The sequence below is a fragment of the Pseudopodoces humilis genome, chromosome 26 (assembly GCF_049639895.1).
Source record: "Pseudopodoces humilis isolate 2021_Gansu_Grassland_sample_001 chromosome 26, ASM4963989v1, whole genome shotgun sequence".
NCBI lineage: Eukaryota > Metazoa > Chordata > Aves > Passeriformes > Paridae > Pseudopodoces > Pseudopodoces humilis.
In genome coordinates this window covers 738,731-754,751 of record NC_142225.1, presented here as the reverse complement: position 1 = coordinate 754,751, position 16,021 = coordinate 738,731, and the positions used below count along the sequence as shown (strand labels likewise).

At 46.6% G+C, this 16,021-nt stretch overlaps 1 protein-coding gene across 10 annotated transcripts in view; it reads right to left on the bottom strand.

The window, feature by feature from the left end:
• PPP1R12B (protein phosphatase 1 regulatory subunit 12B) overlaps positions 1-16,021 on the bottom strand; it is a 126,699-nt gene that overhangs the window by 63,120 nt on the left and 47,558 nt on the right. For 7 of the 10 annotated variants that reach the window (XM_014258960.2, XM_088067262.1, XM_088067264.1 and 4 more), the window contains exons 9-13: positions 12,409-12,518; positions 9,127-9,324; positions 8,289-8,371; positions 6,018-6,143; positions 483-668 (exon numbers count right to left, since the gene is read on the bottom strand). In XM_014258960.2, coding sequence (XP_014114435.1) covers positions 483-668; positions 6,018-6,143; positions 8,289-8,371; positions 9,127-9,324; positions 12,409-12,518 — 703 coding nt within the window. The remainder of the gene's footprint in view (positions 1-482; positions 669-6,017; positions 6,144-8,288; positions 8,372-9,126; positions 9,325-12,408; positions 12,519-16,021) is intronic. The other 3 variants (XM_088067267.1, XM_088067268.1, XM_088067269.1) reach the window with 1 other exon arrangement.

Genomic DNA, 16,021 nt, shown 5'->3' with positions numbered 1-16,021 from the left:
CTCCAGTGCTGATCGAGCCCAACCTCCTCCACGGGGGAGCGTGGACAGTTCATCCTCCTCGCTTTACACTCGTGTTTGTAGAGAACAGCCACAGTAAAATGAATTTTACAAAACTTGGGAGAAGAATGAGCAGGAGGAATTAACAGCCTTCACATCCCTGTTAGTAGCAAAAATGATCAGAAAAATGTACCTGGTGAATAAGCAGAAGGAAGGGACTCCAAGAGCTTATACACTGAGCACCTGGGGGCAGCCTGAGACACGTGCTGTGTCACAGGGACAGAGGGCACAAGGGACTGTCACCTGCCTGCCAGTTCCACCCACCACTGGAACTGTCCAACACCACCATCCTGGGATTCCTCATCATCCTGGGATTGCTCATCAGCACTTCCCATGTGGAAGCACACCTCCAATCCCTAATCCACTCCACAACTTCCAACCCAAACGCCGACTTTTGGAGCATTACATCCGCTGGGAGCCGTTACCTGGTGTTGTGGCGGGCTGAAGCAGGAGTGCTCACACCGAGAGATGGGGGACAGCAAGGGACAGCTTGCCACGGGGTGCCCAGGGAGGTAGATGAGCCAATGGCAGTGGGTGAGGTAGCTAGAGATGGACTGCAACTGGCTGAAATGTAGGGACTGCTCAGGTCACTACTTCTACCAAATGAAGCACTGTAAAACATCACAAAATCACGTCCTTCAGAGCACAGTAAATATTCAACAGCACATCCCACAGCCAGGCTGGCAGCTGGGAAGGGAGCAGGTACCACATGGCAGCAAAATGTGTGCAAGGAGATGAGAAAGCAGCAGAGCTGTCGCTGGTTGCCCACACAGGCCAGGGCCAGCAGAGCCCTGCTTAGCTAAGCCCAGCTCAGTTCCAGCGAGAGCACAACGGCGTGGGGGGGAGGTGGGGAGGATCAGGGAAGGCACAAACCCTGCTGCAGTGAGAGCAGGGCACATGGAACACCCTGTGCCCTGGGGAAAGGCAGGTGCAAGGATGAGGATGCTTAAAGCAGGAGAGGAGAGAGTGACATAACCTGGTCTGGCTGCAACACCTCTGAGAATGTCCAGCACTTCCAGTTTTAAGAACTAATTTCCAGGGGCTTTAGGTTTTGGCAGAGACAAATCAGTTTGGGCTTTAATTCTCTTTAAGACACATTTGGCATAAACATATAGAAAATAGCTAGCACAGCTATCCAAAAATATTCAAGAATGAGCAAGGAAAATATTTTGCCAGTTTAAAGCAAGCCCTGAAAACCAATCTTTACTGAAAAGCTGTGTTGTGTTCATATTTTGGAGAAGACAGAGGGGGAAAGAAGAAGGGCTCTTATACAAGGATGGACCTTTCACTTTTTCAAAGAAAATCCAGCCTAAGGGGAGAGAAAATCCACTCTAGTGGGAAAAGCTGCATATCTGTGAAAACAGACCTGATGAAATCTGGCAGAATCTCCTTGCCCATGGCCTACCCCTGCACACAAGCTGCTCACTGCCTGCACAGAGCAATCCAGGGGCTCCTAGGGCCCTGACACAGCTTTCCCAGTACCTGGAATGCCTGGTTGCTACTGGTCAGACTGGACTGTCTGAAGGATCAAAGGCTGGCTCTCACCTTCTGCATCCTAATGGCTCCCACAGCAGGGCACATGGACCAAAGTGCTTGCACAGGAATAAAAGCTGGCCTAGAGGAAAGAAGCAGGCCAGGACAGAACTGCAGGTTTTAGGGAAAGCCAGGGACAACAGAATGAAACTGGAAGTCAGCTCTTGAGTAAGAATCCAGAGAGGCTGAAATAGCACTGGGAAGGGGCAGGACCACAGCCAAGGACAGGAGGCCAGAGAAAGGATCCAGTCCTGTTCACCCAGGCACCAGTTTACAGCAGTTTTACATGAGCAGCTGGTCCCTAGGGAGCCAAAGGGGACAACAGAGCATCCTGGAAGGCCTCCACAGGGGGAATCTCCCCTTTGGGCTCCTCGGTTGATGGCAGCCTGCCATGTCCAGGTCACACAGGAACAAGCAAGTCATTGTCACCAGGCAGCAACCTCTGTTGGACCCTAAACAGAGCTTTTTCTTGGAATGCTGGCCCTGCCTGGAGCATGCAGGAGCAGGAAGTCCTGCTGGAAGCAAGTCCCTTCCTTCTTGGCTCTCTGCTCCAGAGGGAAAAGCCAAGCCCTGGAGATGGGCTGGGAGAAGGGTGGGAGTGGGAAGAGGAACCTGGCTGGGGTGGGCATGTGGAGCAAGTGGCTGTGGAGTCATGTAAATGAGTGTTCTGAGGAGAGGATGGCAGTGGAGCCTCTGTTTGGGGAAGGAAGAAGAGGATCAGCAGGGGAAAAGGTTGTGGCAGCCCTGGGAGAGCAGAGATGATGTGGCACCATCCTAGGAGAGCCCAAAGCAGAGAGGCTGGGGCACGAGAATGGCTGCAAGAGAGAGAAGGAACTTGGTCAGGAAGGGAGGATGCAAGAGGGATATCAAGAAAGCCCTGACAAGGATTCTTTCAGAAGGGAAAGGCAATGGGTGAGGAGGATGGAAGCAGCACCAGGTGCCTGGGAAAGCAGTGATTTAAGAGGGAAGGAGGAGGAACGGAGGAACACAGCACAGGGATGGCATTGTGCCAGCTCAGGGGTAGAGAAATGTGGTGCTGGGGCACCAGGAATGAACTCCTGCTCCCAAGGGAGCCAAGGCACTGGCAGCTCTGCAGGAATCCACCTCCCAGCCTGTCCCCCTGCATGGGTGGCACTGCACAGTGTGAGAAGCACTCCAAGGCATTTACTCCATTGTTCACATTTGATCTGAACAGGACTAGAAAATTGCAATATAAAGGTTAGCAAGGGAATCCTGTGTCCACAGCAGTCTGTGAAAGGGAAGGCTCTGAAATTATGCTGAAGAATTCAACATTAGAAATAAAAAAAGGCACTGACACACTGCTCCTCATTCTTTAACATTATCACCACAACAGAACCATCAGGGAATGAGCAAAGAAATGTAAAGCACCATTTCAAAGCAATAAAAAGAAATACTTCTGACTTTAAAGAAATATTTTAAAGGCATTAAAAAATTTAACTTAAGAACCTTCACACTCCTAAAAAGCATCCACATGTGGTATAAAAAAGGTTTGCAAAAAGCACATTACTATTTTTTTTAAACATACTGCCATGGGGTATTGCAAAGATCAAACCAGGATCTGGGTACAGAAGTTGGCCACAGTGATTAAGAACAGTGTCAACAGTATTAAGAACAATGGTTTAATATAACCCCTGGCTCCTAAATTCCTGGTTCCTGGAAGCAAGGAGAGCGTGGGAGGTAGAAGACTGCTCTGAAGTTATCTGGTTTTTGCAACTTCTTCAAAACCAGCTGCTGTCAGAAACAGAGTCTGGGCTGCAGGGACTGTTGTCCTGGCTCACTGCAATGGCTTTTATGTGACCAGAACCAGCAAGGAGGTGTTTGCATAAATGTGAAATGAAGGAGAAACTGTGGCTGAAGGATTTCATTCTGGTGTGAGCCCTTCCTGGGAGGCAGCACTTCTGCCTGATGTCAAAGGCAGGATGCTGAACTAATCCAACCTGCTCTGCCAGTTTTCCTCCACATCCTTTCATTCACAGTCAAAGTGACCTGGATTTTTGAAGGCCAGTATGCACTAAAATGGACACCAGGATATTAGAGCAGGGTTCTGTAGATTTCTGGGCCAGTGGAACACACAGAGAAAGCAGGACAGCTGCCAGTACCATGACTGAGAGAGCATTAACATCTGCTCCAACACTTGTAACATTGCTGCAAGTTATTTTGTTCCCTTTTCTTAAACAAAACCAAACAAAAAGACAAAACAAAACCAAAAAATCCCCCACAACAACAGCAGCTTTTCCCCCATCTTAAGATGATCTGCTGCTGTTGTTCATTCACTTAAAGAACATAACTAGGGATAGATGGGACATTGGGAAGGAATTGTGCCCTGTGAGGGTGGGGAGTTCCTGGCACAGGCTGCCCAGAGAAGCTGGGGCTGCCCCTGGATCCCTGCAAGTGTCCAAGGCCAGGTTTGTGGAAGGTGTCCCTGCAGGGACAGGGGGTGGAAGGAGATGGGATTTAAGGTCCCTTCCATCTGTGATCTTTATGGAGATCAGTCAAATGCAGAGGCAAAGGGGAGCTGCAGATGTACACAGTCATCCCCTCACTGACATCCACATGACATGTCATATCCCTCATCCAAGCATGTCATATTCCCTCAAATTCTTCCTCTCTAAGAAGCTTTCACCTTTTGGAGTTGTGTTCAGAGTTTTGCTGATACTCAGAAATGACAAACATTTATGCCTAACCAGGTTCCTTTCCTCATCTTAGGGGAAGACGTACAAGGCTGGAGAAATCAAAAGTTCAATACAATCATATTCAATTTCTCTGTGTTCTCCTACAGAAAACTCTGTGGGATAAAGATCTAATTGAGCATGGTTTTACTGTTTGTATATGAAGTGCAAACCCATTGATCTCTCCTTTAAAAGCACATTTATTCCTACCTGACAAAGCTACTCTCTGTACCTGCTTGTGTACCCATCATTCTCTTACCAAAGGCCAGAATTCAGCCTTTGTGACAAGAACTCAGTATCAGCGACATCCCACTGCAGCCTAAACCTTCCCCACTTTCTGTACACTTCAACCAAGGAAATACAGTACAACAGTGTGACTGCAACACTAAATCTGGTGCAGGATTAGCTGGGATAAACCAGCAATGTTTGTAAGATTGCCTGGGGGTGACTGGGCTGTCCCTCAGCTCAGGGAGCAGCACAGGTGTGCCAGCTGTAAGGGGTACAAGTTTTCCAATGTTACCAGCTGCAGCTTGTCAGACCAGCTTCAGAGAGAGACAAGCTATGGAGGCTGGGCTGTCATCACATCCCAGGACAGCTGTGAAGTCACTGGAATGGATCAGCAGAGCACAAGGCTTCTGCTTGAAGGGGCTGCTTCACCTTTTGTGGCGATGGATCTGTACGTGCTCAGCAACTGGCCACACACATCCTTGAGCACCACTTACCTCTACAGCATAAACACTGCAACAAACTGCCTCTTCCCAAGTATCTCAAGCAATTGTTCCATCTTCAGGACAGTTGCTTAGTTTAGTGTCTAGAATCTGGTGAAACTCAATCTAAACCCTGAAGCTGTTGCTGCTGTTTTCCTTAGGCAGAAACACAACTGCTTTGCAGTGTGAAGTGTTCATCACAGGCTGTTTTGATGGTCTCCAGTACCAGCTGAAATAAAGGTGAAGTGCTGGCACTGCTGATGCTCCTGCTCACATGAAAACCCAGCACTGCATTGTTTGCCTCACCAGAGCAGGGCAGTGTCTCAGCTCACTCACACAGAGCTGTTAGGTCCCACCTCAAGGACACCAAGGGTCTGCCTCCCAGGAGGGTCCAGGACACTGCAGTAACAGGAGTTTTGCCTGGAATTGCCTTCCTGCTTCTACCTAAACCACTACACTCCTTTACCAACCTCTACAACTCAGATTGTACACTGCTCACACTGTGAACAAACTGCTTCCTTCCTTACTGCCTTACAAAACAACAGTGGAAGCATGAGTTTTACTCCTTAGCAAGTGCTGTACATCATGCACAAGATCTGATGATACCACAAACATTGACTAATATAAACCAAAATTAGAGATAAGCTATAACTTATTCACCAAGAGCTATCTGAACAACACTTTTGGACTCTTTATAATATTAAACTGTTTTTATGATTGATTTTGGTTTTATTTTCTAACCATAACATCAGCATTAAACAGAGAAAACATCACATTTGAATTATGGGAACAAGAGTATTTAAACTCAGTGCAGAAATTTGCAAATTAATAAAAATTATAGCCTTTAAAAACACTATTTAGCATGACAAGTATGAAAGGTTAAGATTTTTCTTTCCTGCTGTCGGCAGAAGAGGGTCCCAAGGCCAGTTACAAGATGCAGGAGGCAACAAGCAGGAGGCTGAGGTCTGGGAGACATGTTATGAGTGGTTCTGACTGCCTGAGAAGCCATGGAAGCCAGAGCTGGACATACCTTTTCAAGTAGGTGGATACATAGGTAGTGGGTGCACCAGAGTGGGGAGCTTCGTTTCCCTTTGGCTCATCTCTCCAGGGCTGCCGGGTGTAGGAGCCACTCCTCACCAGGTTCACTGCGGATTCTCTAAAGCAGGACAGACACAGCCTTTGCTTAGAAAAACCTCTGGGGTCTGCTTTGGGTTCCTTTACAGTTGCACAGCACAGATCCTTCCCTTACTTTATGTGCTACATTGTTCAGGTGACACAGCTCAGAGAAACACCTGCTCTGGCCTTAACATCAACTCCTGCTCTTGCCAGCTCAATTCAGAATCACAGATGATCTAATGTTTTGCATTATGAGGAACAAGATCCTTTTTAGTCAGAAAACTTGCAAATGAAATTCAGCTTGTCCATAGAAGTAATTCAACATATTAAATAGTGTCATATAATACTCTCACTGCTGTTTGTATCAAACAACAAGGTCAGAGTGGGCAGATACTGGAACTGCAGGGAAGCTTTTATTCTTCAAGGTATCCAGGCAAGGACAAAAGGAATTCAGCACAGCAAAGCCTTTCACAAAATCATTTGGCTTGGAAAACTCCTCTAAGATCATCGAGTCCAACAATCAACCCAGCACACCAGGTCCACCACAAAATCATGAAAACGACAAACAAAATATTTACAGTATCTAAAGCTACTTGACAAGTCATCAAGAAATTCCTAGTAGTCCTATTTACCCTGGTTATCTGAACACAGGGCTCTTTCCCTAATGCTAATGCACACTCTGGCAGGGTATCCTGTTCTCTGCTGATGCTGGACAGGACCTGGAGCTTGTAATGCAGCACTAATCCATTCCCCCATCACCCTGCCATTAATTCTCATTTCCAGTTGTCATGCCCAGACTGATGCTCTCTCAGGACACCTGTGCACTCCAGAAAGGAAAACACAGATGTTTTGAAAGGAAAAAATATTGGGAAAAAATCTGTACTACACAGCGTGCCTGGGCACCATCTGCTCCTGAAGGCCAGTCCCCACTCCACCCAGAAAAGGACACTTGTCAGCACCTATTTAATTGTTATTATTTGTTATTATTTAATTGTTATTATTTAATTTATTATTTAATTTAATTGTGCCATTCAACAGCAGCCTCTGCCAAACCTTCTTGAGCAGATCAACAGACACAAATTGTCTGCAAAGCTCTGGACCTCAGAGACTGCCTGAGAATGAACAAGAACACAGCAGGGAGGTTCTAGCAAAAGATTAGCAAAGAATCTCAAGCTGTGCTCAAATTCTCTCAGGGTGTCATCTGCCACAGCTCCTGCCCAACAATTACAGTTCAAAGCTACTGCCCTGCATGTGCCTTTCCTCCTCTCTTGGGAAAGTAGGTGGAAATAAGGCTAAGGTCAAATTTTACTCCTTCGAGTACAAACTGAATCACAGAATGGCCAGGGTTGGAAGAGACCTTAAAGCTCATCCTGCCCTACTACCTGCCCTGGCAGGGACATCTTCCACTTTCCCAGGCTGCTTCAAGCCACATCCAACCTGGCCTTGGACACTTCCAGGGATGGGACAGCCACAGCTGCTCTGGGCACGCTGTGCCAGGGCCTCCTCACCCTCACAGCCAAGAATTCCTTCCCAATATCCCATCTATCTCTGCCCTCTGACAGTGGGAAGCCATTCCCCCTTGTCCTGGCACTCCTGGCCCTTTCCCAAAGTCCCTCTCCAGCTCTCTGGGAGCCCCTTTAAGCACTGGAAGGCACCTGAAGACACTGCTTGTAGACCAGCTCCTCAAATCCCTCTGGAAATCCTGGATATACACACACCATTTACACCATGGTTCTGTCCAGGGGCATCTACACACATCGACTGTAAAAACAGCCCTGCAATGAAACAGTTCCCACATGGGAAAGTTCACAAGCTCAAGCAACAGAGGTGTGAACAAAGGGACTGAAGGTGACTGCTGAGCAAGTGACAAGTAGAAGTACAGGTGGCAGCTACAAAATGAGGCACTTGCATATTAAAAGGAGAAAGGATCCATAAATCTGGTTGCCTGGATGGAGCCTGTGACTATTTGAGTACAGGGGTGGAGGAACCAGTCTGCTGACTCCTGCTCACCTAAATAAAAACCAACGTAGCAGAACTTTTATAGACAGAGCTGGCTCTTGATGTTGTGAATGCCTGTGCACTGCAGACTGCTGAGAAAATGTACAAAGCATGACTGCAGAAAAATTATATTCCAGAAGTACTACTGACAGGATGGAAGCTGAGCATTAACTTCAGCCAGGCTCACCTGTTTTCTTTTTCTTCTATATCACTCGTACTGCTCAGTCTTCTGGGGACTATGGTGGCAAGATAACTCTTGTTATCTCTGTCCTGGTGAAGCAAAAGAAGAACTTCAGCTACATATCTCTTACCCGTCCAGCACATTCAGTGGCAAATAAATTCATGTTCAAATTTCTTCAACTAAGAAAGCACTCTCCTACCAGCTGGTTTAAGGCAACTTCTTGGGCAACACATAGCACAGCACAGAAATATCAGTTCTGAAAGGGATTTCCTGATGACCATGGTAGTGAATAAAAGCATGCTCTAGCTTAGAGAATAACTTGTCAATCACAGAATCAGAGAATGGTTTGGGTTGAAAGGTATCTTTAGTCCACTAGACCAGAGTTCCATCCAAGGTGACCTTGATCACCTCCAGGGATGAGGCATCTACCCAGGGGCAGAAAAGTTACAGTTACTGAATAGGTGTGATGGGATTTACAAATGCAGCCAGTGGATAGAGGAGAAATCTATATAAATGATGGGGAAGGAGGATCTCCACTGCAGGTATGTGGTGATGTCTGGATTGGACATTTTCTGGTAAAGAATAGGCTTGTGCCAGACTGAGAGCCCCTTTTCAGTGGCAGCCTGGTCCAAACTGAGCAGGAATTAGGCCAAAAGGGCACCAAACTCCAGTTCTGGAGAAACAACTGATAGGAGGGAAATGTTTTTTAAAAGAAAAAGAAAGTAAGAATGAAAGAGACCCACATTTGTTATGGATAAAAACCCCAGCAATAACTGAAAAGGAAAGGGGTTTACACCTGTGGGGTAAAGTGGATACACTGAAACATCCTTGCTAAAAGCCAAACCTTTTCCTTGTTGTCCAACAGTGCAGATATCCGAGGGCTGGACGAGGAGCGATAGATGGAAGAAGTTTTATCCCTCTGTGCCTCACGAGTGGCAGCAACTTCACTCAACATGTTGTGGCTGCCAGTCTTCCTCAGGCCCAGCCTCCAGGATGAAGGTGATTCATCCTTCTGCTCATCTGACTTGCTGAGCCAACTGAACTGTGGAGGAGAAACAGTTTGGAACAGTTTGGAAAAAGGAACAGCACTGCAAGGCACACTCTAAGTTCAGAAAGTGTTTCAGAAAGCCCCAGTTTTTACTGGACTAGACTTGTATGACAGAATGACTTATTTCCTGTTTCACTTTAATTACAGGCCAGAGCTCAAGGTGAACTCACAGGGGTGCAAACTGCTGTAGTGCCTCATCCCCAAGGACAGAGGATGAAAGGGATCTTCTGTCACTGTGCAGGTCTTTGCCTACACAATGCCCTCCTCCAGCTTTGAGGAAAGAATATAAGGAACAATAAAGCTTTTATTATCACTCATTTATTTATTATCACTCATTTAGGAAGGGGGAATTATTCATAAAAAGGCAGGAAAGCAGAAACAAGGACTCAGGTCTTACAGAACTAGCTGCAAAACAAACCCCTCACACCAGTGGAGTCCAGGAGAAGCCATTGAGATCACCAGGGAGCTGCAGCCAACAACACTGTAAAGGAAGAGACTGAGGAAACCTGGATTGTTGAGCATGGAAAAGAGAAGGCAAAGACGGAATTTAGTTGCTCTGCTACTTGGGAGTGGGTTTACAGAGCACATGGAACCAGACCTGTCTACAGTGAAAGGAGAACAGACAAGTCTCCACTTGGGAAATCCCAGCTGATATGGAGACACAACTCCTGGCAGAAGCAAAGCTGCACTGGGACAGGGAGCAAGGGAGCAGAGCATCTCCATCCTCAGAGACCTTTCAGTACTCAGCTGAGGTAGGACAAAGCAACATGACATGAGCTTAATTCTGCTTTGAGCAGGGTGTTGGACTTCAGCCTCACAGAGGCCCCTTCCATGGGCAGGTAACTGTGCATACCACAGAATTGTGCTTTATGGAATATGAGGCATTTCTGAGCTGCAAAAATTAGTCCTTATATAACTTATACAACTTATACAACTACTTAAATGTGCAACTGCTTAAATGTGCAACTGCTTAAATGTGCAACCTTAGCTACAGTTATCAAGTCTTCCAAAAGGCTGCCCACTGCCATTCAAGAATGGAGCCTGAGCATCACAAGAGCCACTTGTAGAGGGCTAAGCACCAAGTTGTACAGGAAATAAAGCAAACAAATTATTAGGAATTATCGGAAAGGTACAGGATACAAAACACACAACCACTGTGTGGCTCTGTGTCACTGCAGGGTACAATTACACCTTTGGTACCACACACAGCTCAGCTCCAGGGCTCAGCAGCAGTTGACAAGAAGGGAAGAGCTCAGGGAAAGGCAGGAAGGATGAGTAGAGCAAGAGAGGTTTTGCATGAGGAGATATTCAGTATATTAGTAGTCTCCAGGCTGAGATGTGACCAAGTACATGAAACCCTCAGTGGCACACAGAAAGGTGAGTAAGGAACAATTATTTCTTGGTCCTTCCCATAAAGGAACAAGGGACAGCAAACAAACCCAGTGTGTGGTAGGTTAATGGGACAGGGAGCTTTGCAGAGTTTTTAACTAAGCTGAAGGATTCTTTTTACCATTGGACATTAGAGGATCCCTATCAAAAAGTGACTGCAGAGAGGAAAAGCCCAACAGGAGCTACTGAAGACAAAAATACACCAGGTTCAGTGAGTCCCTGAATGCCAATTGCTGGAATGTGGGAGGGAATTCCTGCAAGATTGTGTTCTCCAGTAGCTTCTGACAGTCACTGTTGGGCAGGACACTGGGCAGACAAGGCTTTTGATCAAAGCTGATCTAAGCATTATTGTATCATATTCTATCTGACACAAACCATCTGACACTATTCAGAATAAATGGAGCTACTGGGGAGCTCTGCCCTCAGACTCACTGTCTGAAGACTGCCAAGCTAAAATTATCCCTGCAGTATCTGAGCAATGTTTTCAGCTCATGTCATTTCAATGAGGATGCAAAGAGTTAATCTGTACTCCACCACTTCCAGCACTGCCAATCTACTGAGCTACACTGCTCTAACATTTTCATGTCATTCTGATGCTTTCCTCAGAGAATGCTCAAAACCACAGCAAAAGCTGCCATCTGTAAATTCTGAACAATTCAGGAACAGCACATACTAATAACTCCCCTAATAGAAGGCAACACATTCTAAAGCCAAGTCTGTCAAAGACAATTGCAGAAAAATCAAACGGGTGAGAGAAGGTAAAGAAGCTGATCTTAGGTGACTGAGGTGAAATCAGTAACTGCTCTGCTCACAGGCCAGCTTCTACATCCTAACACCCTTATTCTGTGTTAAAGGAGTGAGACCAAACCTGTGCAGCTGGGAAAAGGTTAACTGAAGTGCTCACACTTCCCAGCATCCTTCTACCTCTAACAGTTCCCCTGCTAAGCCAGCCTGAGCTGAACAATGCCCAGAGGAGCTCTGTTTCATTTGATCTTGGTTACACTCAGTTACATGCCAAAAACAAAAAATTGTGCCTAAGCAGAAAACATTTCCCTCTGACAAGCACCGAGTGCTTCAGCCCTGGGCCAGGTGTCTGTGCTGTTTTCTCCATAGTCTGGTGCAAAAAGAAAGCAGTGGCACACGACAGGAGTCCTGTGCAGAGCAGAGTCTCCTGGTGCCATCTAGCTGAGTGATCTGAGAGCAGGAGGATTCACACAAGATTTCATTCACCACTTCACCTCGGCTTTCAGCCCAGCCAGCCACATGCAAACTACCCTCTGCTTGCTGGTGCTAACATCATACCACTGACTCAACTGGCTTTGGCAAGTCAGAGGCACTTTGGATGATGGTGCCAAACTCACCACAGGCACACAGGCAGGAATCAGCTCTGGTGACAGATGTGTTGAGAACACACTGGCACTAGCCCCTCCAGAACTGACAGCACACAGAGCATGTGCTGTAAGCTGGGTTTCTTCACCACAATTTGCTCTGGAGGATCAGAGATTCAGGAAGAACCATATTGTCCCTACACTGCTGTTAACACACATCTTTATCAGAATTTCGTACTACCAGGCTTTTCTAAATTCAAGTCAAAGTCCTCTGAAGACTGGTTTCAGAGCATCCATCTCCCAGTAACACCTTCAGCTTCTGAGCACTGCTGGAGTCCCCATTGATTCCAAATTCACTTACTCTTCTGGCAGACGCAGTGAAGGAGTTTGGCTCAGGTGGTGGCATTTGCTCAGTGATGCTGGGCCTGGATTCACGGCTGGAGTGGTTGGCAAAGGGCTCTTCCTTTCTCTCTACAATTTTAAACAAGAAGAGAAACCAAATGTTTCAGTATTGCACTTCTGAGGCCCTCCTCTACACAGAGTGTGGTCTGCACTCCAGTTCAGTGCTGTCTCCTTGGATCACAGGGATGTCAGTGCCTTCTGCACTGTCAGGTGTCAGGGCTTTCTGCAAAGGAGCTTCCCACTTCCTAAAGAATAGGATGGAAACATTTGCCAGGCAAAGCTTTTGTACTTGACCCTCACAGACAAGCAAAAACTTTGCAGAAAGCACCATAATGAGGACCACAGGTTTTTCGTTTTTCACAGTTTTGTTTCATGTCTGGGAATTTCTTCCCTGGTAAATCTTGGGATGGAAAGTGGCACATGCTGTTCCTGCTGCAGCACAAGTGTGGTACAGCCCATGGCCCTTAGTGCCCAGTGCTGGGTTTCACTGTACAGCTCTCTGCACTGGTTGGACAGAATTTCTGGTCTTCTGCAGCAAAATCCATTTTTCTACAGGAAGCCAGGACTACTGACCATCAAAAGCCCTTAATGGACTCCAAGCAAGCTAAGCAACCCTTGCCCAAGCTCCCTGCTTGTTATGCAAGTGCAGCTGTCCAGTATCACATTTATTTTTTTGTATCTGTGCACATGCTTGACAGAAGAACATCCACTACATTACCAGGAGGAGAGCAAGCAGAAAGTGTGACTCAGGCAATAGGTTCACTTGACAGGAAAGCACAGGCTGCAGACAGACTATTCACCATCAACCCAGGCACATGGAACCTGCCTGAGAGATGATGTACTTACACCCACCAATCAAAGCTTTCCTTATAGCTATGAATGCTCACACAGTCATGTCTTGGAAAAAATAAAGTCATTTTAAGCACAAGCACACAAACAATTCTAGCACATAACGTATGTGCAGGGAATAAAAATCTGCTGTTACACATTTGGAGCAGTTTGGGATGGAGCATCTGGGAGGATGGCACCTTGGAGCATGAAGATCAATCCTTCTGTAATAAATATCCTCAGTACTAGGAAAATAAGGATTCAAAGGACACAGAAAAGAGCAAGCCAAGAGAAACATCTTAAAATAACAGGGAGTTAGCAGGACTGACAGAGCCTGAACTAAAGATACAAAGAAAGAATCGTGCAGCCTCCTGAGCTGAAAGGACACACACACAGATCACTGAGTCCAATCCCTGTCCTGCACAAACACCCCAATAATCCCACCCTGTTCACCCCTGAGAGCCTTGTCCAAACACTCCTGGAGCTCTGGCAGCCTCGGGGCTGTGCCCATTCCCTGGGGAGCCTGGGCAGTGCCAGCACCCTCAGGGGGAAGAACCTTTCCCTGATCTCCAGCCTGAGCCTGCCCTGGCACAGCTCCAGCCCTTCCCTTGGGTCTGCATGAGAATGGATTCTCAGCCACTTTTCCCTCTCTGCAAAGCAGCAGTTTTCAGTTCTGAAATCTGAAGAACCCTCAGGTGCAGTTTCACCCACCCTGGGGAAGGGGAAATAGATCCTCCATTCCTCCTTGCAGGCCCAGCCTGCCACAGTCCCTGGAAATGCCCATGGACAAGGAAGGACACACTGCCATGTGCTGCCAGCTGCTCACTCCTGTGACAGGCCTGTAAAGCACAGGGCACTGCAGCAAGGGCTGGATGGGCACTGGGAGCCTCCTCTGGAAGTTCATAGCACACAGGTCAGCTTTTAAGGTGAAACCTAATTAGAAGGGCACAAGCTGAAGTGGTAATGACAGCTTGGGAAGGACTGGCTGTCAGCAATGTGATGGGGAGGGGTGACTGGGGAAGAGGGACAGGCAGAGGGACTCCGCTGGCAGTGTTGGCTTTCGGCAGGATCCCACATTTTATGCTACCAAAATTTCAGCAATAAACATTATGAATTCCAGACAAGAAAAACTGGAGAGGATTAGTTCAATCTCCACAAAACAAATTTGCTAAGAGTAAAAATTTAGGTTTCTAATTTCTTTTTTGTAAGGGTTTTTGGATAAGAGTTTTTGTTTGGTTGATTTTTAAACAAAACAACACTAAAAGCTTCCATGGCCTGCTATAATTCCCAATAATTTCATATTGTAATAGTTCCTAGAACAGATAATCATAGAATTTTATACTGATCTTTCTCTTGTTTACAAGAGGTCAATGCCAAATTAATTGTATTCAAAATGAATGAAGTGACTTTAATGCTCTTAGCTTCCTTTGTCTGAAGAACGCAAATTTCTTACAGATTATAAGAAACATACTACTCTGAAGCCTTCCAACAATTCCACTGCTTCCCTCATCCAATTTCTTCCTCCCACAGTCTCTGCAAATTCAACAAATTAATCACAACCTGAGACTCTTCTAAACACACCTCAAAATAAACTTGTGTGTTACACTGTCAGCTTCTGCATGTCCTGCTTTATGCTCAGCTACTAAAGGGATTGGAATTTTTAGGTTTAAAAAGATCACTCAGTTGTTTTTTTTTAATCTGGACTTTGAACACTTTAGAACACCAGTCATAATCTGTATGTCCAGCACTGCTCAGAATGATAAAGGTATGGGAATATTACAGAAAATGAAGATGAGTAAGGGAAAAATATTCATGTTTTCATACCAATGTCTCCTGTAAAACGTAGCATGTAAAATGTTGACCAGATAAACATAGAGCCAAAGAATCCCAGATTGGTTTGAACTGCAAGGAACCTTAAAGCCCATCTCATTCCACCCCCTGTCATGGGCAGGGACACCTTCCACTATCCCACGTTACTCCAAGCCCTGTCCAACCTGGCCTTGGGCAGTTCCAGGGATGGGACAGCCACGGCTTCTCTGGGTACCTGTGCCAGGGCCTCCCTACCCTCACAGGGAGGAATTTTTTCCTAATATCCCATCTAAACTTACTCTCTGTCAGTTTGAAGCCATTCCCTTTGTTCTGTCACTCCAGGCCCTTGTGAACAATCTCTCTTCAGCTTCCTTGCAGGTTCCCTTCAGGCCCTGGGAGGTCACAGTGAGCTCACCCCAAAGCTTCTCTTTTCCAGGCTGAGCAATCCCAGTTCTCCCAGCCTTTCCTCACAGCAGAGGCTGCTCTGTCCCTCTGAATATCCTGGTACCTCCCCTGGACTCTCTCCAGCAGCTCCACGTCCTTCCTGTGCTGGAAGGCCAGGGCTGGAGGCAGCTCTGCAGGTGGGGTCTCACCTGAGTGGGGCACAGGGGCAGAATCCCCCCTGCCCTGCTGCCCATGCTGGGGGATCAGCCCAGGAGTACCACTGTCTCTGAAATCAGTAATACTGTGACATTTACTATTTTCATTACCAAAATGAAAAACCCTACTTCTCTTTGGAGTCCTCCTATAATGTGGGCTGATGCTGTTATCTTACAGAATCCTGCTTTAAAAAGAGGACCAAAGGTGTGACCCCCCACTCACATATGCAGCAGGTGATAGCTCTGTCTCCATCCAGCTGGCCAAGCCCACACTCATTTTACCAGGGATTTCAGAACTTTACAAGGTGGGGCTTCAATTCTGACGGAAATTTCTCA